Here is a 24,784-nt window from a genome sequence, read left to right on the forward strand (position 1 = left end):
TATCCGATGGCTCAATGGAAAGGAATACCTTTCAGATGTGTCATTCGATATCTCGCAGCACGGAACTTAAAAAAAGGCAAGTAGCATTTATAAGAGTTGAACATATGTAAGCGTCTAACTTATAATGCATAGTTGGGCCAGCTTGTGGGGATGGTATAAAGTGCACTTATGCCGTCTCAACACGTTGGCTTGCTAAAAACGTATAATAATGTTGTTTAATTTGTCTCTGGTTTCGGGGTACTTCTTCTGCTTCTACTTTGTTTTGCAGGAGTGAAAGAAGCGGAATGGAAGTGTTACGGAGACCGTAAAGCCACAACGGAAAAGCTGTAAGTTTATTAGTGGTTTGGTTGCTTTTATAATGGGTGTATGTACCATTTGTTTCTGCATAATTGACAACCATTAGTTTATAGCACAGATACAAAGTTACTCTAAATTGTGCACATTCATTCGCTGAGCTGATATACTGTTGTTTTTAGAGCAGTATCAAGAATCCAGTTTGGATGTAAACATCCCGGGAGTTTCCTTGTTGAAGCGATGCATTAAAGGACTGGATACTGAATGTAAGTAATGGTGACATGACCTTATTAGGCTTGCTATGTAATTTTTGAGTCTATGTACGTTTCGGGACGCCTACGTTTATAAAAACGTAGTTGGAGGGATAGTTATTATATTGAACATGTCAATATTTTTAATGTTCTAAATAGGCTGCGAAACATTTTTTTTCGTCGATGTTGAAATACTTTACTTTAAGCATATTTTATACCCGTTAACAATTAATATTTTTTTTAGATTTTGGAAGCAAACCTACGTTCCGACATCGATAAAAGCACTCTCAAGGCAGCAATGTAAGTTAAATACCGTGATCCTACTGCATAATCTAACTATGATACAATAATACGTAAGATAGTAAGTAATGTTTATTAATACAAACGTCATACAGATGTACCGCCTAAACAACAAACAAACAAACAGACCTACATACTTATGTATGTATAACAGTATGCATAACACTTATGAAAATGTATATACGTTTATAATACTTTAAATTTAACTTACTTGTTTATAGATAACGTAGCTTAGTTGAGGGGTTCTTTTAAAAGTAAACTGATTTATTAAATATGGTTCATTGCATTCTTAAAAACCAGTGGTAAATAAGCTGCGAAACCTTTTTCTATCCTTCCCCGATTTTAGTTTGCCATACTTTGGGGTTAAAACTTGTTAGTTTACTCCGGGTTTACTTACCCATTGAACTATTGTTGGTTTTATTTTAGAATTTTGGATAGGAACATCAACTACGTTCCGAGATTGTTAAAAGATCTTCCAACGAAGCAATGTAAGTTAACTAACAGTTGTTATTTATCACTTGTAGCAGTTAGGTAATTTAACATAAGTCTTTGGTTATTTATCACGACAAATGTGTTTACGACATCTGTACGATGTGTGACATAATTACATAAAGTTTAATTCGAAATCACTTCTACCATGTTGAAACAAATAGCCATAGCCCGTGCTTGAGCATGTTGCACTTTCACGTTTTGCATGTCATGTGTTTTTGGGTGCTTGGCTATTTGTTTTTCAGCATCGGTGGAAGTGCGCTGCTAATTTTGATTGACTTAACATGACGTTTAGGGCTAAGAGTTTAAAGCCGTTATTGTTGTGTCGTGATCATAAATTGTTGTATTAACATGGCACATTTAATTTTTGGTTGATATGGGAAGCCAGTGTAACGTACACTTATCCTGTCTTCGCATCTTGACATAGTTTGGCACATGCTAAAGTAGCTATAATTTTCCATACGTTTCTGCCTCTTCGCATCTTGACATAGTTTGGCACATGCTAAAGTAGCTATAATTTTCCAAACGTTTCTGCCTCTGTTCTGTTTTTTTAACAGTCTACGCGGAAAAGCGAAGGTCGTTTGCTGTTTTCGAGAAGGAACAATTCAGAGGAACAAGGCCTTTGACTTTGAGGTAATCAGACAAGTTTTTATTTACCGCAACTTGCATTACTTGTTAAGTTAAACATACCGCTTATGTACCAAATGTTTAACATAACACACTGTTAATATAACAACACACAAACATACCGCTTGTGTACTAAGTGTTTAATATAACATACCGCTAGTATAACAACATACTGCTTGTGTACTTGATGTTTAATATAAAGTTAAGTTATGTTCTGAAATCCTTTACTATCTTTCATGTTCAATTGAGATGCATAACCTTTTGTTGGTTGTTTTAGATTTGAGTCACAACAAAACCTATACGTTAGAACTCGAATACGACTCGGATAGGAAAGGCAGCAATGTAAGTACGATTGTTTTTGCCGAATAACGATAATATATATCCGCCTAAAATTAGTTTTCAAATACTTTTTAATACCGTATACTCGTGCTAATAGTATGACAAAGCCAACACTTCTACCATTTTGGCGAATATGCGAAACAAAATATTTTTGAAATTTCATATTTCGTAAATTTTCGTTTGGCGTTGACGACGTCATTAGTTCTTGTGACGCAATTATACTTATAATGGGAAGGCAGTTTAACGTGCACTTATCCTGTCTTCGCATGTTGACATATTTTAACGCATAAAGTAGATGAAATTTTCCCTGAGTTTCTGCCTCTGTTGTGTTTTTTTTGCAGTATACGTGGACAAGCGATGGTCGTTTGCTGTGTCGAGAAGGAACTGAATTGAAGGGAACAAGGCCTTTGACTTTGAGGTAACCAGATAAGTTTTGATTTACCGCAACTTGCATTACTTAAGTTAGGTTAAACATACCGCTTGTGTACAGGTGTTTAATACAGCACATATACCGCTAATATAACAACATACAAACATTCTGCGGCTGCACTAAGTGTTTAATATAACATATATACCTGTAATATAACAACGTACAAACATACCGCTTGTGTACTAAGTCTTCAATATAAAGTTAAGATATGCTGTGAAATCCTTTATTACCTTTTATGAAAGTGAAAATAGTTTAATTTTGGCCTAATTCTGATGCATAGCCATAACCTATTGTTGCTTGTTTCAGATTTGGGCCACAACAAAACCTATACGTGAAGACTCGAATACGGCTCGGATAGGAATCGCACCAATGTAAGTAAGATTGTTTTTGCCGAAAAACGAGAGTATATATTCGCCTAAAATTAGGTTTCAAATACTATGCTCGTGCTAATAGTATGACAAAGACAACACTTCTACCCTGTTGATACGAATAGTTAACCCTGTGCTTGAGCATGTTGTACACAACTATTCGTGGGTCAGCATCAGTAAAAGTGTTTGCTTGGCTAATTTGCGAAACAAAATATTTTTAAAATTTCATAATTCGTAACTTTTCGTTTGGCGCTAATGACGTCATTAGTTCTTCTGACGCAATCATACTTAAAATGGGAAAGCAGTTTAACGTGCACTTATCCTGTCTTCGCATGTTGACATATTTTGATCATGATGTAGCTTAAAACTTGTCATATGTTTCTGCCTCTGTGCTTTTTTCGTTTACAGTTGACATGGAACCACGACATATGTCGAGAAGGAATTGAATTTGAAATGAGGAGGTTCCAGGTCTTTAACGTAGAGGTAACTATTTTCTAAGTTTATATTGTGATCCACAATCATACTAATAAACAACATATCTCATATTAAACAATAGATAATATCCATTTTAATTGGCAGAATATTTTTATGGTTAAACTACTCCGGTACAACGATTGTTTATTTTGTTTTAGATCGCGTCACAAATCGCTTCTATCTTCAGAGACCTTCGCAAATGGCTGAACACCGTCATCAGGAAAATTAATAATATTGTGTCGAAATAATAAACGAAAATATGTGATTTTTCTTCGTCGCAAACCTAATCATGTTTCTATCATGCTGATGCGAATAGCTAGGCCGGTGCTTAAGCATGTTGCACTTTTTTTTGCATGTCGTGTTTTTTGAGTGATTATTGTTTTGAGTGATTTGAGCGTTGCGTACATTTCGCTGCCTTTTTCATCATCTCCGTTGCCTTCTTCGTTTTTTTTTCTTCGTTAAACTTCCATCTTTTGCATGTCGTGTTTTTTGAGTGATTATTATTGTTCGCGTATTATTGTTGCCTTTTATATCTTCGTTGCCTTCTTCGATTTTTCCTTCGTTATTTGATTTTTGTTCGTCGGCATTGGTAGTAGTCGGCAAGTCCGCTTTAAGGTTCGCTATTTCGTTGTGTTCGTTTGTTTTGTCGACATTCACTGCCTCTGCTGCCTTCCTCGCTTTTTTAACACTTTGCTTGCAAAGAAAAGAAGTCGTGTGACAAAGAGTGAGAATCTAAAAAGAGAGCGAAAATTCGAAAGCGACCTGGAACTATTGGAAACGTGTATCCAGAGGCGTGCGAATCTGTCGAAACACGCCGGATTGTTGAAGAGCGAAAATTCGGCTGTAGTTGCTAAAAATAACGCGAAAATTCTAAGTAGTCAAACCTAATTTTAACATTTTGGAAATCAGGTTATTGACGCGATAAAAAATAGTATGTGCACCTGTATTTTCTTGGGATCTTGTACAGGCTTTAGCTCATTTTGCATTTACACTATTTGCATTTAAACCATGAGAAAGTCGTGTTGTAACAGTGAATAATATGTGGCAGGGGCGGGCAACTTCTTCAGTACTTGGCGGGCCGGATTCCTGAATCGATATTCGCGTATATATAACGGATTCTTGAACCAAATACAATTAAGAACGTCGCAATTACAATACAGTCCAAACAATCTAAAATTATTCACCACAGCACATAATTTTTTTTTTACATAAAATTATTCACCACAGCAAATTCAATGCATACACCACAGGAAACAAAGGAAACAAAGGAAACCGTGAAAGCAGGCCACACACACAAGGTTGGCAGTTCATTGTGGAGCGTTACAGTCCGTTACAACTTTAATTTGACAGTAAGCAAGTAGTGGCGGATTGCGGCAGGGGGTCTGACTAAACAATATATAAAAACCACAACGACTATTGCAAAATTTTCAGCTCAACAAAGCACTGGTTGCATTTTAGGGGGCTAGCGGAAAAGAAAACAAAAAAATTTGATGGAAAAACGAGTCGGACAAACTTTGGGAAAACAAATTCGCCGGCGCGTTTTGACAGATCGATGTCGATTTTGCAGATTAAATTGCTGAATCGCTTTGATGGCGGTCATGGGGAAAATTCGGCTGTAACAGAAAAACACGCGACAAGTGAGGAGAAACAACACAAAAGAAACACGCAGCATAGCCACGCAACAACCAAGTGAACATAGAAAAACAACGCAACACCCCAGACCACATAGAAAAACAACGCAACAACATCAGAAAAACAACGCAACAACATAAACAAACAACGCAACAACATAAACAAAACACCCAACAACATAGACAACACAGAAAAACAACGCAACAACCAAGTGAACATAGAAAAACAATGCAACAACCAAGTGAACATAGAAAAACACGCAACATCAGAAAAACAACGCAACAACATAAACAAACACCCAACAACATAGACAAACAAAACGCAACAACCAAGTGAACATAGAAAAACAACGCAACAACCAAGTGAACATAGAAAAACAACGCAACAACCAAGTGAACATAGAAAAACAACGCAACAACATAGACAAATAGACAAACACGCAACATCAGAAAAACAACGCAACAACATAGACAAACAAAACGCAACAACCAAGTGAACATAGAAAAACAACGCAACAACCAAGTGAACATAGAAAAACAACGCAACAACCAAGTGAACATAGAAAAACAACGCAACAACCAAGTGAACATAGAAAAACAACGCAACAACATAGACAAATAGACAAACACGCAACATCAGAAAAACAACGCAACAACATAAACAAACAACCAAGTGAACATAGAAAAACAACGCAACAACCAAGTGAACATAGAAAAACAACGCAACAACCAAGTGAACATAGAAAAACAACGCAACAACCAAGTGAACATAGAAAAACACGCAACATCAGAAAAACAACGCAACAACATAAACAAACACCCAACAACATAGACAAACAAAACGCAACAACCAAGTGAACATAGAAAAACAACGCAACAACCTAGTGAACATAGAAAAACAACGCAACAACATACGACAAGAGAGAAACAACACAGACAAACACGCCACAAAATAAACAAATAGACAAACACGCAACAACATAAACAAACACCCAACAACATAGACAATAAAACCAACGCAACAACCTAGACCACATACAAAAACACGCAACACCATAGACAACAAGACACAAAAGAAACAAGCAACATAGAGAACATAAACACCCTAGACAAAGACAACACAGAAAAACACCCAACAACATAGACAAAACACGCAACAAGATAAAAACAACGCAACAACCTAGACAACACAGAAAAACACGCAACAGCATAGACAAACACGCAACAACATAAAAAACAACATAGACAACACAGAAAAACAACGCAACAACCTAGTGAACATAGACAAACAACGCAACAACCTAGACAACATAGAAAAACAACGCAACAACCTAGACAACGTAGAAAAACAACGCAACAACATAGACAATACAGACAAACTCGCGCCAAGAGAGAAACAACACAGACAAACACGCAACAAAATAAACAAATTGACAAACACGCAACAACATAAACAAACACCCAACAACATAGACAATGAAACCAACGCAACAACCTAGACAACACAGAAAAACACGCAACAACCTAGACAACACAGAAAAACACGCAACACCATAGACAACATAAAAAAAACAACGCAACAACCTAAACAACATAGAAAACCAACGCAACAACCTAGACCACATAGAAAAACAACGCAACAACCTAGACATCATAGAAAAACAATGCAACAACCTAGACAACATAGAAAAACAACGCAACAACCTAGACCACATAGAGAAACAACGCAACAACATAGACCACATAGAGAAACAACGCAACAACATAGACCACATAGAGAAACAACGCAACAACATAGACCACATAGAAAAACAACGCAACAACATAGACAAACACGCAACAACAGAAAACAAAGCAACAACATAGACAAACACGCAACAACATAAGCAAACACCCAACAACATAGACAAACACGCAACAAGATAAAAACAACGCAATAACCAAGTGAACATATAAAAACAACGCAACAACATAGACAAACTCGCGACAAGAGAGAAACAACACAGACAAACACGCAACAAAATACACAAATAGACAAACACGCAACAACAGAGAAACAACATATACACGCGAAAACGTAAACAATATTTAAAACACAAACAACATAAAACACAACAACACAGAAACTGGGGTCCCAACTCTCCGTTTCAGTGGTCTCCAATTAATAGTTTCCAATCTGCAACAACAACAACAACAAAATATTACTTTGTAGAAGAGGCAGAAATGCACATTTACTGTGCGCTTAAACCTATGAGTGCTACGAAGACATGCGTGACATGCATCAAAACGTCAAGTGTAACATGCGAAGACGAGTTCGCAAAGCATTCGTTGCAATTTAAATCAATCTCAAGAGTTGTTCTGTCGTTCATTAAGACTTGCCTGTACGTCAATAAATGTTATGCCAGCAGTTCCAGGACAACGACAATGTTTCCCATAGCCGATGTTAAGGGAAGACCTGCAGAAACACAGTCCGTCAGCAAAAATGTAAATTATCCGCTATACAAACACATTAGCCAACGGTGCAGAAGTCGAACTAGTGTAACGCTGAAACAGTTAGTGTACAATAAGAAAATTACCTTCCAACTTTGCTCAGGACAGCTTTGGTTGTCTCTCATCGCCACCTCTTCTTCAACACGAGTTACTAAACAAAAAATAATAATTGACAACTCGAAACACGAAGATACTAGATGGCAAAATGAATTTATGTTTGGAAAAACACTAAACAATTTCATTCACAAAACCTACTGGAAGATCAATTGTAGTTCGATTTTGAGAAAGGAAGTCTCGGATGAAGAGATGTCTTGTCAGATCCTGTTGCATAAGCACATACCGGAGTCAATAATTAAAATCCTGGTGCAATAAAAAAATTAAAATTAAGACTTTACTTTTGGGCATCTACGGATTGTTTAAAAATGGAAAGTATAAAACATAAAATCGTCTCAAGTTAATAACTAAGAAATTTGTTCGCACCTACATCAGAGTACTAACGTATATGTACTGTACTAACCTGTAAAGGATCAACCTGCTGTTGAGGGATTCTTACGGCCTTGCCAGACAGCACAGGTTGATGTTTTTAAAGTAAAAGATTCAAAACAAGCGATATTTCTAGAATATCTTCGGCATAGGCAACAACAAAGGACCATGAGGTAAAGTACTTACATCTAACAATTCAACCATAAGAACCGGATTCCTCCACTGCTTTGTAGGTTTCCATGCTTCGTAACAACGTTGATAAACAAACTTCCCACAAAACACCTACAACAGGTGATGTATACAAACCGTATTAGACTAAACTACGTTTAGTTTCCTATTGCTATCTTTAAGTGTTTATTGTGGACACTTATGCTCATCCTGAAAACCTATAGTCAGAACACACGTGACATGTGAAACAAAGAAAGTGCAACATGCCAAAATCAAACATGCGAATATGTCTAATTAATTTAAGTTCTTTACTTAACTTTAAGCGATTTGTTTCTTTCTTGGTTCCGCGAGTTTCTTGTTGTCTTCCTACAGGAAAACGAAAGCAAAAGCAGTACCAAAAACACAACACAGTATTTAATTAGGTCACATTAAGTTCAAACGTAAACATGTGAAAATAGAATAAGTGCACGCTACCCTATCTTCCCAAGTTTAAGTTTAATTCTAGGTGTTTAATTATATTAATCAAATTTTAAACATTTTACATGCCTGCTTTTCTTGTTGGAGTTTAGTAAATTCCAGGTTCCAGAAAAATATTCTTTAGAAAGTTCCACTATTATACTGAAGTCCGAAGGAAATCTAAACAAAACAATCCAGCAGCAGTACCATGCATATAAAATTAAAGCTACTGTTTATCAAACTAAACATTGCAATTCGGTATTGCTGCAGAAGCAAACCAGCGTGCACCAAGTTTACCTCAACATCAATACCGTTTCACTTTACAAAAACTATGTAATTTTACCGTTCAACTTTACAAAAACAAAATTACCTCCACGTCCAGTTGAACATCCACCTCCGCGAGCAGCAAAAGAAGAATGACCGATTGCACGCGTCCAAGGTAAGTGATCGCATTTTTTTCTTTTTCCGTTTGACCAATCAGAACGCTTGCTTGTGAAACGTCACCCTGGCGCTCTTCAAAAGACCAATGGCAGGCCTTACTGCACCAATTAGTGATTTCCGTCCACTCGTGCTCTCCCGCGAAAGCTAAAGAGAATAAAAGAAACAAACATTGCTCTATGGAAATTGACTTTTTCCTATCGTAGTTGTTGTGGTTGAATTCGAAAAATTCTACATTTAACTTACAATGCAACCAAAAAACTTCAAACATTACGCCTATTTGTTTTTAGCAGCGTATTACCCCAGGGCACAAGTACAAATATAACAACACATTACGAATTTGAAGTGTCATTTAAAAATGCAGTTTGGTTAAACGAGTGTTGTTTCGTTCTATGCACCAAACGTCCATTGCAAAACTCTTAGTTTTCTAATACATGAAAAAAGTCACATAACTAGGTACCTTATGGCGTTGTACGAAGTTATCATATGTCAAACTTACATCTTCATGAAATCGTGCAATATCTTTTTCCAAATTTGATTCGTGGTTCTATGGAGAAATCAGTTTTAACATTACAGCAAAAGAACGTAGTTTTTTAAAAATCTTTAAATTCTTAGGAGGAAAATCAAATGGAGTTCAAACCGTATTTCCAAATTTGCACAAGAACATATTTTGTACACTTTATAAACCTTCCTATCTCTCAAAATCTTACGTGGAAGATATTATTAAATCTTCAATCAGCTTGTTGGTGCGGTGGTGAGGCTACAAGTCAGACTATCATGATTCATTTATCCACAGTGAACAGAATCATAGAGCAAAATAAGCTACGGAATAATAAATGTAAGTTTAACCTATTTCTCAGTTATTTGGCATAGTAGTACATTCAATGTTATTTTACCCGTGTTGCTTGTTTTGTTTATTTTCTGGCCTTGACTGCTGCTCTATGAACTCATCGTGCCTTTGTCCTCACCTGGAAACTTACAACAAACACTGATTTAATGCTAGTTTGTCAACCTTGGTGTTGCGTTTATGCTTGGAGCAAATTTTCTGCCATCGTTAGGTGAAGGAATTTAACGCCAAATTACTGGTGCAAATCGCATGGTATTCGGTATTTTAACTTTTACCATTTACCCAACAGTAAATATTACATCGAAACGTGCATTGTACTATTCAACAATTCGTGAGGACATTATGCGTTTTAAAGCCTAAATGAGTTTCTTCCTAATGACCAACGCACTTAAAAAAATCCCCATCAAATCGTAGAAATAAGTCGGCTGAATGGCAAGTTTTGAAGTTAAAATGCTTAGCCAATCCCTTTCGATTTCCCCACGACAATGGTTGCTAAAATAACCCAAATTTATGCGTATCGACGCTCTTGCAAAATAAGAAGTACACAGTAAAGCCTTCTAGGGGCCACGTATAGGCTATACATCTGAATATCTGGTTTAAAGTAGAAGTATATCTAGCAAAAGATAAATAAAATGCTCAGAATCCCAGGAAAAAAGGCGTTTGGCAACAACAAGTGTAATAAAACAATAAATAAAAATGTCGCATTGAAATCAACGCGAAATGAACAACATCATCAAAGCGATTAGTAACGGAAAAAAAGTTCGAGTAAAACATACGGCATCGTCGATTGAACTTGTTAAAGCGGCCACAATATAATATACAGCACCGTATATAGGAGACACGATGTGTGCCAATATGCACAAGCGAAAGCAAATAAACTTCACCGTGTAAAAGACACACGCGAGGCGAGCTTTTGTGCAAAGAGAAAACGTAAATACTATCACGAATTTTGTCTCGCCGTTTGTTACATGGAGAACTCACAACGGGCACTGCATAATTTTGAAATAAGATTCGTTTTTGGTCGTCGTACATTTTTAAATCACTTAAATGTGTGGTTGTTGCTTTTGGGGAGTGGTTCCCAAACTTTACTATTCCGTGGCCCAAAAAATATCTATAACATACGGCCAAATTTAGAACAATTTTTCAATGGCACATTCACAAGCGAAAATGACAGTAAATTTTATCCTGTAATGCTACAGGTTAAACAGCTCTATGGGCATAGTTTAGGAACCACTGGTTTAGGGTGTGCATGTAAAGCACTACTGGGTGCACTAAAGATGTAGGTGTCAAAAACATACTGTAGTGCACAGTTTTGCGTAAAGGTAGTAGCGCTGACACGGGTTTTGGGAAAAAACGGACTTTGGCAACAGGAATTTCGGAATGCGTATAAAACGGAAAAATGGGCAAAAATACGGAATAGCACCACTTGTACGCAAAAAATTAAAAGATGCGCGATTGCCATATAAGGCCCACAATGTACGCTTTTGGAGGCCACAATGCGTTTTAGTAGACAACGTTCGAAATGGTAGATTGCAACACGAAAAACAGAACAAAAAGATGTAATTTCTACATTTTTTTAGGCAAATTTAAGGCTAAATGTGTGCGAGTGCAATGTCATTCACACTTGGTTCGTGAGATTGTCTTTCACATTTGAGAAGATGCCGGTTTCGCGGTAACAAGATTGCGGCCGAGTAGTACGTAATTTGCCGCAGATCCATTGCAAGATTTACGATGAATTAAAATACAAAGTCAAACTACGTTTAGTTCAAGATTTTAAAGGCAGTTTTTCCAAACCCTGGCAAAAAATGTAAATTTTGTGTCTTAAGAACAACTTTTGGAGTGGGCAAAAGTAAAGATGGTGGTAAAAAAAGGCGCAAGATAACAAAATAAAGGTTAGAAGAATCGATCGTGCATATACAGCGTATGACGACAGCCGAGCAGTAAGATTCGGGGCAAAGCATAGTAAAGCTGAGGGTATTCCCCGTACCCGCCCAGGTTCATTCACAAAAAAGGCGAATGCAAGAAGTCGATTGTTAAGTGCGTTAAAGTAGAGGCATCAAAGGGGAATCGCACAGATGAACTAAAATCAGTTAGTATCCATTTGAGTCCCAAACAAAACAACGTCCATATGCCTAAGGTCGTACCGAGTGATTAGTGCAACCAAATACGAGATTATGTTTAGAAATACAGACGATGTCACTCATAACATACACTCCAATCCTTCTACCAGCGTCCGCTCTGACTAGCGTTGCTAAGCAACCGACTTGACGACAGCGTTCCATGCGAAGGGTTGTCCCTAACTCGCGAACGCCCAGCACCAGGCGTGGGTGATTCCCCGCCGCTGGAACCGCGTTCGAGCAATCCGCCAAGCAGGTTCTTGTTTGGAGGAAGCAGAACGTTCGGAGTTGGTTGCGGATGAAGTGACTGGTTTCTCCCGAGTGGCGGCGCACCAGGGGCAGCGTTCAGAGCGTTGCCGTACAACAGGTTGCGGTTCTTCTTCAACTCTGTTCAAAATAGAATTGTGTTATTTAAGACGAGGTCTTAAAGGTTCAAAACTTATATTTTTAACTCTGGAAAACACCTACAAAATACAACCTTTTTAAGCATCCAAAATTTAAAAAAGCAAGCGATTGTTGCATTAACTAAAATTCTTACAAAATTTTAAGTGATAAACTCCAGTAAAAGTTACAGACAAGCGTTTTGAATTAACTTATTTTAGTTCTTAATCCCAACTGCCTGATTTTCATTGTAAGTGATATAAGAACGATTTGGGAATAAAAAAACAAAGGCAGGCAGTAGCACAAGCTTTGTATTATAGTGTTACCTTCGATAGCAAGTAGAATCTTTTTTCTTGGTCCAAACACAGTTATGCCCAGCTCAGTAAGGTCAGACTCATTCAGTGTAAGAAACGTTTGAAGGTCAACCTATTGAGAACAAGGGTGTTTCTTAGTCTAACGTAAAACACGTTTATGAGAGTGCAATCCTGACTAGACAAGTCAACTAGTAATATGAAGCATATATTCCTTAAGTCAGTGGTTTCTCAAACTTTTTTTGTCGCTCTGGAAAAGTTTTCTGGACTTGCGACGCACCAGCAAATAAAAGATATTGAGGAAACTTATTATTAAAGTTGTGTTTATTGATACAACAACAAAAAGCCACGAAACGGAACTATTCTGTGACGCCCTTGAAAAATTGAAACGACGCACCAGGGCGTCGCGACGCACAGTTTGAGAACTACTGCCTTAAGTACTTCATTAAACAGTAAACATATTGTATTTCTAACATACGCACTATGCACAGAACTGTTGGTAATTCAACATTTAGGCAGGCATACCACTAAGTCACCGAACAACAGCTGGGACAATGCCAGCCAATACAAAAGGCATCTGAGTTCAAATTCTACCGCAAGATATAGTTTTCCAGCCTATGCTAATAAGCTATTCGGTACAAAGCCTTCTTACAGAACTACCATGCCGTGGATATTGCAAACAAGCTTTAAAACATAAGCATACCTCCTGGTTCGCAAACACCTCGCTGTATTTCTCCAAATTGAGATGCTTGAGCAATTCGTGAAGGTCCACGCAATTCGGTCCACCCAAGTGATTATCTGTGAGCAGTGACAAGGCCGCTTCCAGTGGTTGGTTCTTAATGACCGGGTTCTGCATACGTCCAAGCGGTGGTTCACCGGTTGGGGTTCTTCCTGATACTTCGGGTTCCCGGTATTGGGGCGGAGGGCTGGGGTCATCGTTAGGGTGAGGTGGAGTAGGGAGATTCCGGTTTAGGTATTCGTTCGGGTAGGGGTCAACTGCAGGACAAGTAGGTAGTTATGATAACCGTTCCTCTGAGATTGAAACTTGTAACACATGAGTACAAGTCATGATTTTTCTTAGTTTTTACTTGAAGTTTTATTGAAACCATCCTAAAATAGCCTAAGAGTATCTCTAGTAGGGATGGATTGATGTCAAAATTTTGTATGATGTAGAAATTACTCTCCGGTTAAAAAACACTGGTCTAAAGATATACATATAGGTTACAAACATTTTAGTCCTTTTCATTCACTTTCCAAATTATACCCATCAATTTAATAAGAATTTACTTTGTTAACACAGCTTTTTACAAGCAAACTATTGGTCCAAGCACAGATGACATCCATTCACTTTTCGTCTGAATCACACTTACATGTCGAGTGCTGTTTCCTCTTGGGGATCGCCTCGCTCAAATCTCCCACTTTCGAATGAAGACTGTGGGAGAGATTTTGACGCTCTCGCCATGATGACAATCTCGAACTCCCGCGACTCGAGTCTGCCACATTCTGACTCATTGCCAGGTGGTTCACCTCAGGTACTTCCCCTTCTTCGTGACGAGCTCCGTCCTCGCCCTGGTGAAACAAATGCATGAAAATTGATGATTTGTAAATGGTCGATACGGTTTAAGCCTGAGGTAGTTAATACTTTTTTTATAGGTTTTTTTATATAGATTTTTTATTTGTTTTGATTTTTTTTTCTTTTTTTATATAGATTTATAGGTAAAATTTACCACCGAAGTTCCTTAACTTACTGATGAAGTATAACCATGCTGGTTGAAATCAACTTTAGAGCGGCTTTTGCAAAAAACGTTAAAACGTTTTCGCAAATGAATATTCCCTTAGGTGCCAGTTTGAATAACCTTTCTCAAGGCTAAAAAGACGTTACTGAAGTAAATATTGTTTTCAGAAGTTTGTTCAAGCACACTGTTTAGGAGCAACGATTATGGCGGATGTACACATGAGGTGAGAGTTTTCTCGTCTGTTTGTTATTATATTGTTAGCCAACAAGGGATTAAACCTACGCAACACTGCTTAAACTTAAACAAGACTTGTATATAGTCACACTACTAATTTAACACGCACCTCATATGTGGTAGCAAGTTGCTGTCTGTACTTGTCTTTCTCCATCAGCTTTTTCATCTCCCTTACAGGCATTGACCTGGAAAAATAGAGACCTGCCCATGTAGCGGTTGGCGTGCGAACTTCGGATGCAACCGGTTGGTTCCGCATCGCCTGATAAGCTTTCTGCCTCCAGTTCTCATACTCGCTCTCAGTCTGTGGGTGAAAAAGGTTTGAAACGGTGTGAAATGAAGTTCAAGTTTACTTTGAACAACGCAAGGCTCTCAGAGACTAAAATCGCCAGCTGAATGTTTCTATGGCTTTTTTATCTACTGTGTCGTGATATTTTTAAGTGTGCCACAAACTTAATGTTGCAAACTTATTAAAAGAAACAAAATACAAATTGCTATTTCAGACGTAACAATACACCGAGCGGGCTCGGCCGAGCACCGAAAATTTGCAGTTTTGCCCCAACCCTAATACATAAACATTTAGAACTGTTCAAAATAGGGTGAAAACACTAAAACTAAGGGATTGAAGGCCCTCTCAATAGTGAAAGCCTGTTACTGAAGTCAGGAGACACAGGTTTAAGTAAAACATGGAAACATTTAGTTCTTACCAGTGGAGAATGGGCAGACATCGGGAAGTTTTCGAAACCCGGTGGAGGTACACGACTCGGATCCTGCTGGCTGTAGTACTCGCTCAACTCGCGTAACTCTGCGTCGCTACTCGATTCCTGTGGGCTGTAAAGGAGAACATCGGTTAAATCTCATTGCACCAAATAAAAAAAATATTCGGATAAAAAACAAAGTACAGTAAACCTAGGTTAAACCGGATTCAGTTAATCCGGATCATCGCTTAATTTGGACAAAACTCGAGGTACAAATGATTTGTAATGTAGTAAGGCTTTAATTGATCGACTTCGGATAATCTTAGCCTAATCCGGACAAATTTTCGGGTCCAAACGGGTCCGGATTAACCAAGGTTTACTGTATTACGGCCCAGATAATATCGTATGCTGTCAATCCAAGTAAACTTGTGTATCCGAAATCTTTCACAATATTACTTGCTTACGTTATGATGTGTAAGTTTTTTTGTTACTTTTCGTATCAGAAGTTTCAGTTTCGACCGAAATTCAAAAAGAATTGGGCCAGAAACAATGCCATGTTGTTAGTACATTTGAATGCATATAATAGAGACATATTTTTAGTACATTTGAATGGATACAAATTACACAAAAGAGATTTTTTAAACAAATTTGCTCTTTACATTTCAGTGTTTTTAGTACATTTAATAACAAAATTCGGAATTAGTGCCATTATCATCTTTTTAACGCAGCTACAATTTATATTATCAACCAGAGACATACAATTCACAGTTTTGTACAGCCGTTCCCCTACAATTTACGCATAGTTGTATCTTACTTCATGTAGGAATTCTTCACTCCGTCCGATGCAGGGACACGTTCCTTAGCCCGGTCTGGATGTAAGTAAGCGCCACGGTTGGGTGAGTTTAGATGACGAAATGCCACGTGTAGATCGGCTGATGACGCGGAAGATGACGGGCTCAGATGCATTGGGAGCATTTTCGAACCTTAAACCACAAATAAAGTTAGTTCAATTTTTGTAAAAATAAACCATTTGTTTTTATGGTAAACGTTTGAAAATCATTGAAAGTTTATTTTCAGTTAATGTGATAATTCAAGTGTAATACAAAGCATTGTGTAACTTATGGTCTTGATATTGTGCACATCTTTCTTTCAAAGTAGTTTAATTAAAAAGATTGTAGATTTTACAAAAAATAAAAAATAAAAGTCTTTAGTAGTAGGTACACAATAGTGTGATACGTTTGCATTAAAATACTTATTTAAAAATCATATTATAAAAGAAGCTTGGTACAATATATAACTCTTGTATAGTTTGAATCTTTCTGCAACAATACAGCTTTTCAAAACTTGTATAATATTGCTCCTTACCTCCCTCTGGTGATGGTACTCTGACGTCACCCATCCTCTCAGACAGAGTAGACATGGGAGAGTTTCGGTCGCTGCCAGGAGGAGTGCTCATAGGGACCCCTGCAAAACACAAGGAAATGGAATAAGTAAACGTTGCCGTTGCGTTAACCTTAATAAAATCCCTTTCATGTAAAGCAGTGGTTTAGGATATTCCACCAGAAATAATTGGTCTTTTCTTATTGGTATTATTCAGTCCGAAATTAAAACTTGTCCAAAATTCAGTCCAAAGACTATACTTACTGCTTCGCGATCCATTCGGCATTTGTAGATAAACCTTGTTCACAATATCCATCCCTTCCGCAAGAGAATGTCTCTGGGTTTGTGGCTGAAAACACACATGGTCATATCTTAGCAATACTAAAACAGGATTCAAACAGCAGCTTAGGTTATACACAGAGAAATCTTTTATACACTAGTAAATGCATTTTGCCACAAACGTTTCAACAATAGATGATGTTATTATCAGTACTTCATCAAATTAAACATTCTTGGTTGGTTTGAAACATATGTGCCGGCCGGGGGGAAAGTTACCCCCAAGGGGGATGAAAGTAAACAATTTTTAAGGTGTGTATTAGCTTAGTAAAGAGACGTGTGCGTTAATTTTCCCGTCGAAATTGCATAGCCGAGAACCTATGTTATAGTAAAAGGCATTTTGCAGTGTTTTGAATGGTTGAGACGTTCGGACCAAAATACGTCTGAGTTATGAAACTGGTTCTACTTAAACAAAGGCGTACACAACAAGTGAGTATTTCGCGAAGGTGATTCATAGTGTTTATGTGTATGTTTACGACGAGATTATAACGATTAGAACTTATTTGCAGAAACTGGGGAATTTGAATTGCGGATTAAAATTGTGATGATCAAATGGGGAATTTTACATCTTGGGAAATTACACAGTGTGTTTGTTGTTGATGTAGAAAGCTTTATAGACCACAAGCCCAACATAGCACTGCGCGCGTTTGTGGTTTTACATTAAATAAGAATCTATTTGCGAGACTTAAGGCTTATGTTGCCTCACATGACAAAGTTGTTTAAATTAGTACACGTTTGAAAAATGGCCAAAAACGTGCGGTCGCACTATTTTAAATATCTCCTTTATCTTTTCATATTGTTTTTTAAGGTCAATAGAGGAGGCGTTACTGATGAGTTGAAGTATATATGTTATTACCTAAAATGAATGTCACAGCTGAATTTGGTAATACTACACATAGCTTGCACTTCGTTGGCAGTAAACAGAACTAACGATTAAAAAATCTAGGTCACTAAAACTTTGCAAAACAAGATAGCCGTATTTAGCCCGAATTGGTACCAACATTCAGGAAATACCAAATTGTCGAAGTCTAAATAAATGTAGGGAAGGATCTGTTACTTGCGTTTAGATAGCTTCAAAAAACTTTGGAAAGAATTGGAAACAGTACTCAGCGCTCACCATGCTCTCGTCTCTCTTGTTCAACGGCAACGTGCTCATGCTATGTCGATGGGGCAGGCCTTTGCCCGTGTTGCCTTTATTGAAGGAATTTCCAGCCGATATATTTCCTCCGTTCCGCTGCTGCTTCTGGACTTTCATCACGTGACGTTGAATGTTCAGCACGTCGCTAGGGATTCTGGCTTCCTCTTGGTTAACGCTGTAGAGTTTGGAGTTGGATGGAGGACTGTTGCCTTCCCACCCTTCAGTGTTGCTCTCCTGCTGTTGCTGTTGTTGCCTAGCAACCCGGGCATTGCTCTCGATAAAGTGTTGTGTGACCTGTTGGTTGGTTCACAAGTTAAAACGTGTTGCATAGAAAGATTACTCCCACAATCAATTAATCTTTGGAACACTTTATACGGATCTGATCATAAAGTTTAATGATCAAAATAACGATCAGTCAATCTTGTTTGCAGGAAAATAGTTTTTTAGCATTGCATTTTCTTGCTTTTGGAAGAATTACAAAGCCAACATTAAAAGATTTAAAAAAATATTCAACCATGTTACTAGGCACAGTACAAAACACAAATATTATTTCTTCAAAATTAAAGTTTGGAAAATTTGGCATTTTCGGGGCCTTAAACGGATGAACAACAAAGAGGAAATGGTAAACATAAAGAACAGAGTAAATAGACATGTATGTCCACTTCTGGGCAGGTTACTACAAACTTTGGAAGTTTAATTTCCTGCTCTTACCTGGAGTAAGGAGGGTTCCTGTTCTTCTTGTTGCTCGACTTTCTGCTGTGACGAGGGCGGTGATCCTGCAATGCTACTTGCTCTACTTGCGTTGGCTGAAGCCAGGGCTTGTGCAGCTGCCTGTGCATTGAGCTGCATGATCATGTTGTGCTGTTGTTGGGCGTGTATTGCTGCCACTGTAGCCTAAATGAAAATATTAAAAATGTAAAAGTTGCAAGTGCACTGTTTAGCCTCTTATGGCATTGTCGATGGAGATATAACAACGTCACATTTATATGACCTAACAATGAGTTTGGTCGCTGTATTTTTTATAGATGACAGTTAGAGTGCAGACGAATTCGGTTAATCGCATAACCAATTTGTCAAGCCTTTTGATGTGATTCACCGGACTATTCTCAACAACTAGCTAAAGTTGGAAATTACAATTCATATGCAATTGAGTTGTATGCGGTTAACCGGATTCGTCTGTACTTGAAAAACGTAGCTCACTCAGTTAACCGGATTTGTTTGTGCATGAAAGACGTGTTAACAGAAAAAATTTGACATGTAAATTTCAAATCCTCGGTCTGACTTTAGCGCAATATTTCAAAACCATCCACATTACGTAATGATATTACATAATCATCACTTCAGTACTAAAATTAGCGGCACAATCTATAGCTATTACAGAACACTAATTCACACAAACATAAACACTCCGGAACTACATTTGTCCGTTCCATTGATGTTGGAAAGTTTAACTGGGAATTATGCGATATGTTTTGACGCAATGAAGCAGCTGAGATACCGTGTAGTCTGGGCTTCATACAGACTTAATGGCGTAAAATACCGCAACATTGAACTTGTGGGAAAAATCTTCTGAGCGTGGTACTATAATGTAATGTAGCAGACCGGAATTACTGACAATACGCAATGCTGATATAATAGGAATAAATTAGGAACAGCTCCTTGTGTATACAGATGTAAGATGCCGCATCGAAGAGAGGGTAATTACACCGATATTTTTAAACAGATTGCGGAAATGGTACGGCCAGGAATACAAAAGTAGTGTTTACATGGTTTTAAGTAATTTGATGATAGCCGCTTTGCTAGAAAAGAACGTTGATCATGTTTACATTAAAGTAATGCTTGTATTGAGGTCACTCTATTTTGGATGCGTATTATTGAATTCAAACGCTGTATAGTAAATGTATGATGAATAAAAACTGTTGATGAATAAAATTGGGCATTGAGCAGAATTTCATTATTATGCGATAACAAAGAAAAATCAGTAAAAATCTTTTTCAAACCAAGATTCTAAATACTCATGCTAAACGCCGAACCATCAGCAATAAACGGTGCTATTACCGTCTCAAACTGTTTACGAGTCTAGAGGTTGAGTTGTTTTGATAGCAGGAACAGGCGTCTTATCTCCGACACCTCAACGCGTCAAACATGTGAAACCGTGCGTGCAAACTGAGGGGACTTCTGGCCGATGTTTACCTCAATAACGGCGCCGAGCAAAGAAAATAGTATCGCCTCTGCGACAGTCCAAAAAAAATTTATGAACAGTGGAGGTCACGTGATGATTTTAAAGCTTCTAATTGGCGCATGAGTTCGTTTAGTCTACCACCGTGTCAAGTCACAATTCAACTTTGTATTTAAACCAAATAACTAGGCAAAACTTGATTTAAACCAAGAGTACAAGTTACCACAAGATTCAGTTTCAAGCATTTATTAGGGATGGGCCGAGCCGAGCTAGAACCCGAGTACTCGGTACCGAGCATCGCTGTTTTTGATGCTCGGTGCTCGGCCGAGCAGTTGCACAAACTGACCCGAGCGTTAAATTTGCGTATTCATGCCCTGCTAACATACGTAACTAGTGTTCTAAAGGGTATCCAAGAAGAAAAAAAACGAATGATTTTTCAAATGTATTAGATGGTGGAAAAACGCGTTCTTTACGGGCATGTGCACTGTACAGCTCAATAAAACACTGCCGGTGACGTAAGAGACCTTGTAGAGCTAAAACGTAGAAAGGGGATTTTTTGTGACGTCATAATGCACCGAGCGTGCTCGGCCGAGCACCGAGCATTAAAGTGAGATGTTCGGTGCTCGACCAAACAGAACATTTGTAGTTTTGGCACATCCCTAGCATTTATGGCCGGCAGCAAAATTCCACATCGTTGAGCTAATTTTTAAACTATGACCAGAGTGTTGTTTAAACAGTTGTACAAACCCAGCTCGCTTATAAGCGATACGTTTTATAACTTCCGTAGCTAAAATCGACTTAATTGCAACGCCATCTTCATGAAGCGAAATAACTAAACCACAATTTGCAGTTAAAGTAACAACTGTCTTACCTGTTGAGACATAGGATACGGGCTTTGTGAGGGACTTGGCATTGGACTGTGTGCCCAGCTGTTAGGAGTAGCGGGTCTGGGTATTCCCCCAATCGCCACGCCGTTTGGCGGTACAATGCCTGAAAAGTAAGTGAAAAGTTTGGGTTTGAAAAAAGTAAAGAAAAAAATAGGTATACTTCAATTAATGCCTGAGAAACACGAAATATATTTAACTGGGGAACATCACGACTGTTTTAGGCAGGGCTGCCACTCTAGATATTTTATAGCTAGATCTAGATAGTTTTGGTTAAGCCTAGATGCAAAATCTAGATGTTTCGTTTGTAAAGACCATAGGAAAGAGTACTAGCCTACAAATGTTCCACCCAGATAACCACAGAAGCTTCAACGTTATAATGTTATGACTGAAACAGAAAAAATAGAGTGATGAAAAGGAAGAAGTAAGCTTCTTTAGCATCAAATATAGATCAATTTATATTAAAAACCTTCATATGCGTTGTTGTTTGGCTCATATATTACATTAAATTGGATTATTTTATGTTTAGATATATTTTTGGATGTTTTGTTTTTCGATCTAGATGATTCTAGATATTTTTTGAGTTTAAACTAGATTTGTTTATTCACACCAAAGTGGCAGCCCTGGTTTTAGGTTGAAATTTCCTCTAATAAGTTAAAAAGGAGTCTCTCTGACATATAAATATGGATGATACTTTAAAACGTGAAGGCACCGATGTTATTAAAACTTGCAATAGTTTTCCTTTAAGAGATATTAAATATAACAGTTTCCCTTTAAAACCTTTAAAACGTAAACTTTAAACAAGTTGAGCATACTAAAGTAATGTGGTTTAATGGTGTTAGGCGAAGGTGCGTGTGTGAGTCGAATAATCGGCGTTGCTGAGTTCATGCTGCCACCAGAGGGCAGTGTTAGAGGTGGTGGAGAAGCAGAGGGGGGTGGTGACTTCAGTCCTGTTGTGTTCAGTTTAAGGAGTTGTCGTCTTGCTTCGAACATACTGTAGATGTTGCGCTCAACACTTTTCACAATCACCGACTGGAAAATAGTAACAGAAGGTTACGTTTGTTTTACGGTTGAAACCAGTGTTTGAAATGCATTGTCTAATTTTTAACTGATTTCAGCCTTGAAACAATTATTTAACTGTTTTTTTCTTCTTTTATTTGCTTAATATTGAATTAGCGTTTGGGCAGACAACAGCGTTAAGTCATTAAAAGTTATTGCTTGTTTTCTATTAAACAATTTAATTTTTGATTTATAAAGTTCTGTGGCTATACATAACTGGATATAGTTAACCTATAATCGAGAATTTAATTTCAACGCGCAATCATTGTTTACCATAGAAAACAGACGTTTTTACATGGAAAGGTGATACGTATATATAGCCCAAAATAAATTAAAGAAAAAACCCTAAAATACCCTTATACCGTGACATCGAGACTTAAACGCAAAACTATCTCACGCTATGCTTTAAATGTCAATTCAAGGTCAAATCATTCAACAGGGGCACAAAGGGGCAACAATCGAAGGCAGAAGACACGTTTTGGCGTCAAACAGCCCGCGACGGGAATCGATAATTGAATTTAAGCATGGGTTAAAAAGCAATAATTTGAAGAGATTGGGCATTCCCGGCCATTTGTGCGTGTTCAAGGGAACGTGACGAGCAGAACCACTAAAGTAGCGATGAATGCCGAAATTGTTTTTAATGGAAATGTTTTTTTTTGCTATTGGGGATGAATTTGGTGAACGGGGGTCACATAAGGGTGGGAAATAGATTTTGTGCGTTTGGGTTCTAGACGTTTGAGTCATCTAATGTCCCTAAATCACAGCGTTCCTACCGGAAATTTAAAACGGCTGTCTGTAAACATTTTTAGTTCACTTTTTAACAGATTTGGATAAACAGTTAGACAGGATAAGATTTTTTCTTGTTTTATCAGAGTTTAATCTGCAGTAAGAGATTGTCTAAGCATGTCAATAAGCTGTGCGCAACTGCAAACATTTAATACCGTATTATGGATTGTTAAAGTGGGGTTACCGGCAAAAAATCAACAACATTTTGCACAAATTGAAAAAGCAACTTGCCGTATTATTTATAGTATAAATAGTATTTTATATCTTCCAACCTATAGTATACGCGTAACAAAAACACAACAACAATCAATATAAACCTATAGTACAAATATATCCTACACTGTAATCAGTACTGCAGTGCAACTTATATCTCCTAAAATCAAACAGGCCACTTCAAACTTGGCAATTACGCATTGTGCACTATGGTATTGTGATTATAACACTAAGATGAATCGGGTAGTCGGGCAGGTACTTCACTTGATCTCACCTTGCTAGGCTGTTTCGGCTTCAGTTTGATGCTTATGAAAACATCCAAAGATTCCATGAGCTGACTGTTCTTCGCAGCCTCGTCCGAAGCGCTTTGGCTTTCGTCTTGCTTCATATCAAACATCAATACCAATGGAAGACAGCCCTAGAAATTGGCATCGTGTGTTACACTTAGCATGGTTTCATAGGTAAGCACAATTCTAGCAACAAAAATGTATTTCTGTATTGCCAAAGTTCTGATAAATAGATAATACTGATTTTAACGACAGTGTGGCCAAGTTTATAACTAGGACTGTTAACTTACTGTCCGTTACAAAAATTTACACTAGTTTGTATTTATTACAATTACAAAACAAACAAAAACAACCATAACCTAACATATATTTAAATATAGGCAAGGTGTTACATCAATTACATGTTAGACCAACTATAGTTTAGCCAAAATAAAGTATCATAAAGCAGAAACATAATCGTAATCATTAGGCTTTGCTGCAAATTTTTACACGAAAGCACGTATTGTACAATGTTAATCAGTGCTTTGACACGCATTTTGCTTAAGCATACCATGAGACGTTGTCTCGCCATAACAACTGATTCCACGGGTCCGCTGACAAATATCGTGCTTTTCTTGGGCAGAGCGTTGGGGTCAGGAAACTTGATCTGTTAAAAAACAATGTACAGAAAAGATGCATTGAAAAAATATGTAGAAACCAATGCCAAAAAAGGTTGGGATGTAGTAAGGCAAATTTGAAATCAGATTGCGCTAAGCTAGCAAGATTTAGCAGAAATTCGTCCAACAGTGGTGATTTGAACAGAATCTAACTACATACAATTACGGATCAAAATTAAATACTTTAGGGGTAATTGTAAGCAATAGGTGTGGTAGGTATTACAATTAATCGTTTAAGTTTGAAATTGCGTGCCATTAATTCCCTACATAGTGCGTCAATTTCAGTGTACTAAATTGTAATTGTAAC

The 24,784-nt window shown here is 37.6% G+C and overlaps 2 protein-coding genes and 1 long non-coding RNA gene across 3 annotated transcripts in view; 1 reads left to right on the forward strand and 2 right to left on the reverse strand.

Annotated features, from left to right (window-relative positions):
• The first annotated feature begins 6 nt into the window (after nt 1–6).
• On the forward strand, nt 7–4,296 carry LOC145219934 (uncharacterized). The gene is made up of 9 exons (XM_080087230.1): nt 7–76; nt 269–326; nt 533–560; nt 790–845; nt 1,272–1,333; nt 1,892–1,967; nt 2,239–2,718; nt 3,037–3,581; nt 3,731–4,296. The coding sequence occupies exons 1-7, from the start codon at nt 7–9 to the stop codon at nt 2,288–2,290; spliced, it is 402 nt and encodes a 133-aa protein (XP_079943356.1). The 3' UTR covers nt 2,291–2,718; nt 3,037–3,581; nt 3,731–4,296.
• LOC145220735 (uncharacterized) lies at nt 3,700–10,665 on the reverse strand. Its single transcript, XR_013858258.1, has 9 exons — nt 10,135–10,665; nt 9,699–10,060; nt 9,171–9,385; nt 8,891–8,980; nt 8,363–8,710; nt 7,949–8,053; nt 7,780–7,844; nt 7,583–7,658; nt 3,700–7,379 (listed from the first exon to the last, which is right to left on the reverse strand). It is a non-coding gene; the product is annotated as an uncharacterized LOC145220735 (long non-coding RNA).
• A 79-nt stretch (nt 10,666–10,744) lies between these two features.
• Nucleotides 10,745–24,784, reverse strand: part of LOC145220698 (protein bicaudal C homolog 1-like) — a 34,970-nt gene continuing 20,930 nt past the window's right edge. The window contains exons 10-24 of the mRNA XM_080087934.1: nt 24,372–24,467; nt 23,809–23,952; nt 22,292–22,508; nt 21,464–21,582; nt 19,125–19,307; nt 18,393–18,707; nt 17,204–17,288; nt 16,925–17,023; nt 16,374–16,542; nt 15,569–15,692; nt 14,974–15,165; nt 14,265–14,463; nt 13,598–13,890; nt 12,910–13,009; nt 10,745–12,589 (exon numbers count right to left, since the gene is read on the reverse strand). Of these exons, the coding sequence (XP_079944060.1) occupies nt 12,309–12,589; nt 12,910–13,009; nt 13,598–13,890; nt 14,265–14,463; nt 14,974–15,165; nt 15,569–15,692; nt 16,374–16,542; nt 16,925–17,023; nt 17,204–17,288; nt 18,393–18,707; nt 19,125–19,307; nt 21,464–21,582; nt 22,292–22,508; nt 23,809–23,952; nt 24,372–24,467 (2,616 nt within the window). The 3' untranslated portion in view covers nt 10,745–12,308. The remainder of the gene's footprint in view (nt 12,590–12,909; nt 13,010–13,597; nt 13,891–14,264; nt 14,464–14,973; nt 15,166–15,568; nt 15,693–16,373; nt 16,543–16,924; nt 17,024–17,203; nt 17,289–18,392; nt 18,708–19,124; nt 19,308–21,463; nt 21,583–22,291; nt 22,509–23,808; nt 23,953–24,371; nt 24,468–24,784) is intronic.

This window comes from Phallusia mammillata, chromosome 3 (genome assembly GCF_965637545.1).
Source record: "Phallusia mammillata chromosome 3, kaPhaMamm4.hap1.1, whole genome shotgun sequence".
NCBI classification, from domain to species: domain Eukaryota; kingdom Metazoa; phylum Chordata; class Ascidiacea; order Phlebobranchia; family Ascidiidae; genus Phallusia; species Phallusia mammillata.

Coding starts and splice junctions, on each gene's coding strand:
- LOC145219934 (XM_080087230.1), top strand. CDS start 7: ATGGCTCAATGGAAAGGAATACCTTTCAGATGTGTCATTCGATATCTC. Junction 561..789: donor TAAAGGACTGGATACTGAAT/GTAAGTAATGGT, acceptor TATTTTTTTTAG/ATTTTGGAAGCAAACCTACG. Junction 1,968..2,238: donor ACAAGGCCTTTGACTTTGAG/GTAATCAGACAA, acceptor TGGTTGTTTTAG/ATTTGAGTCACAACAAAACC.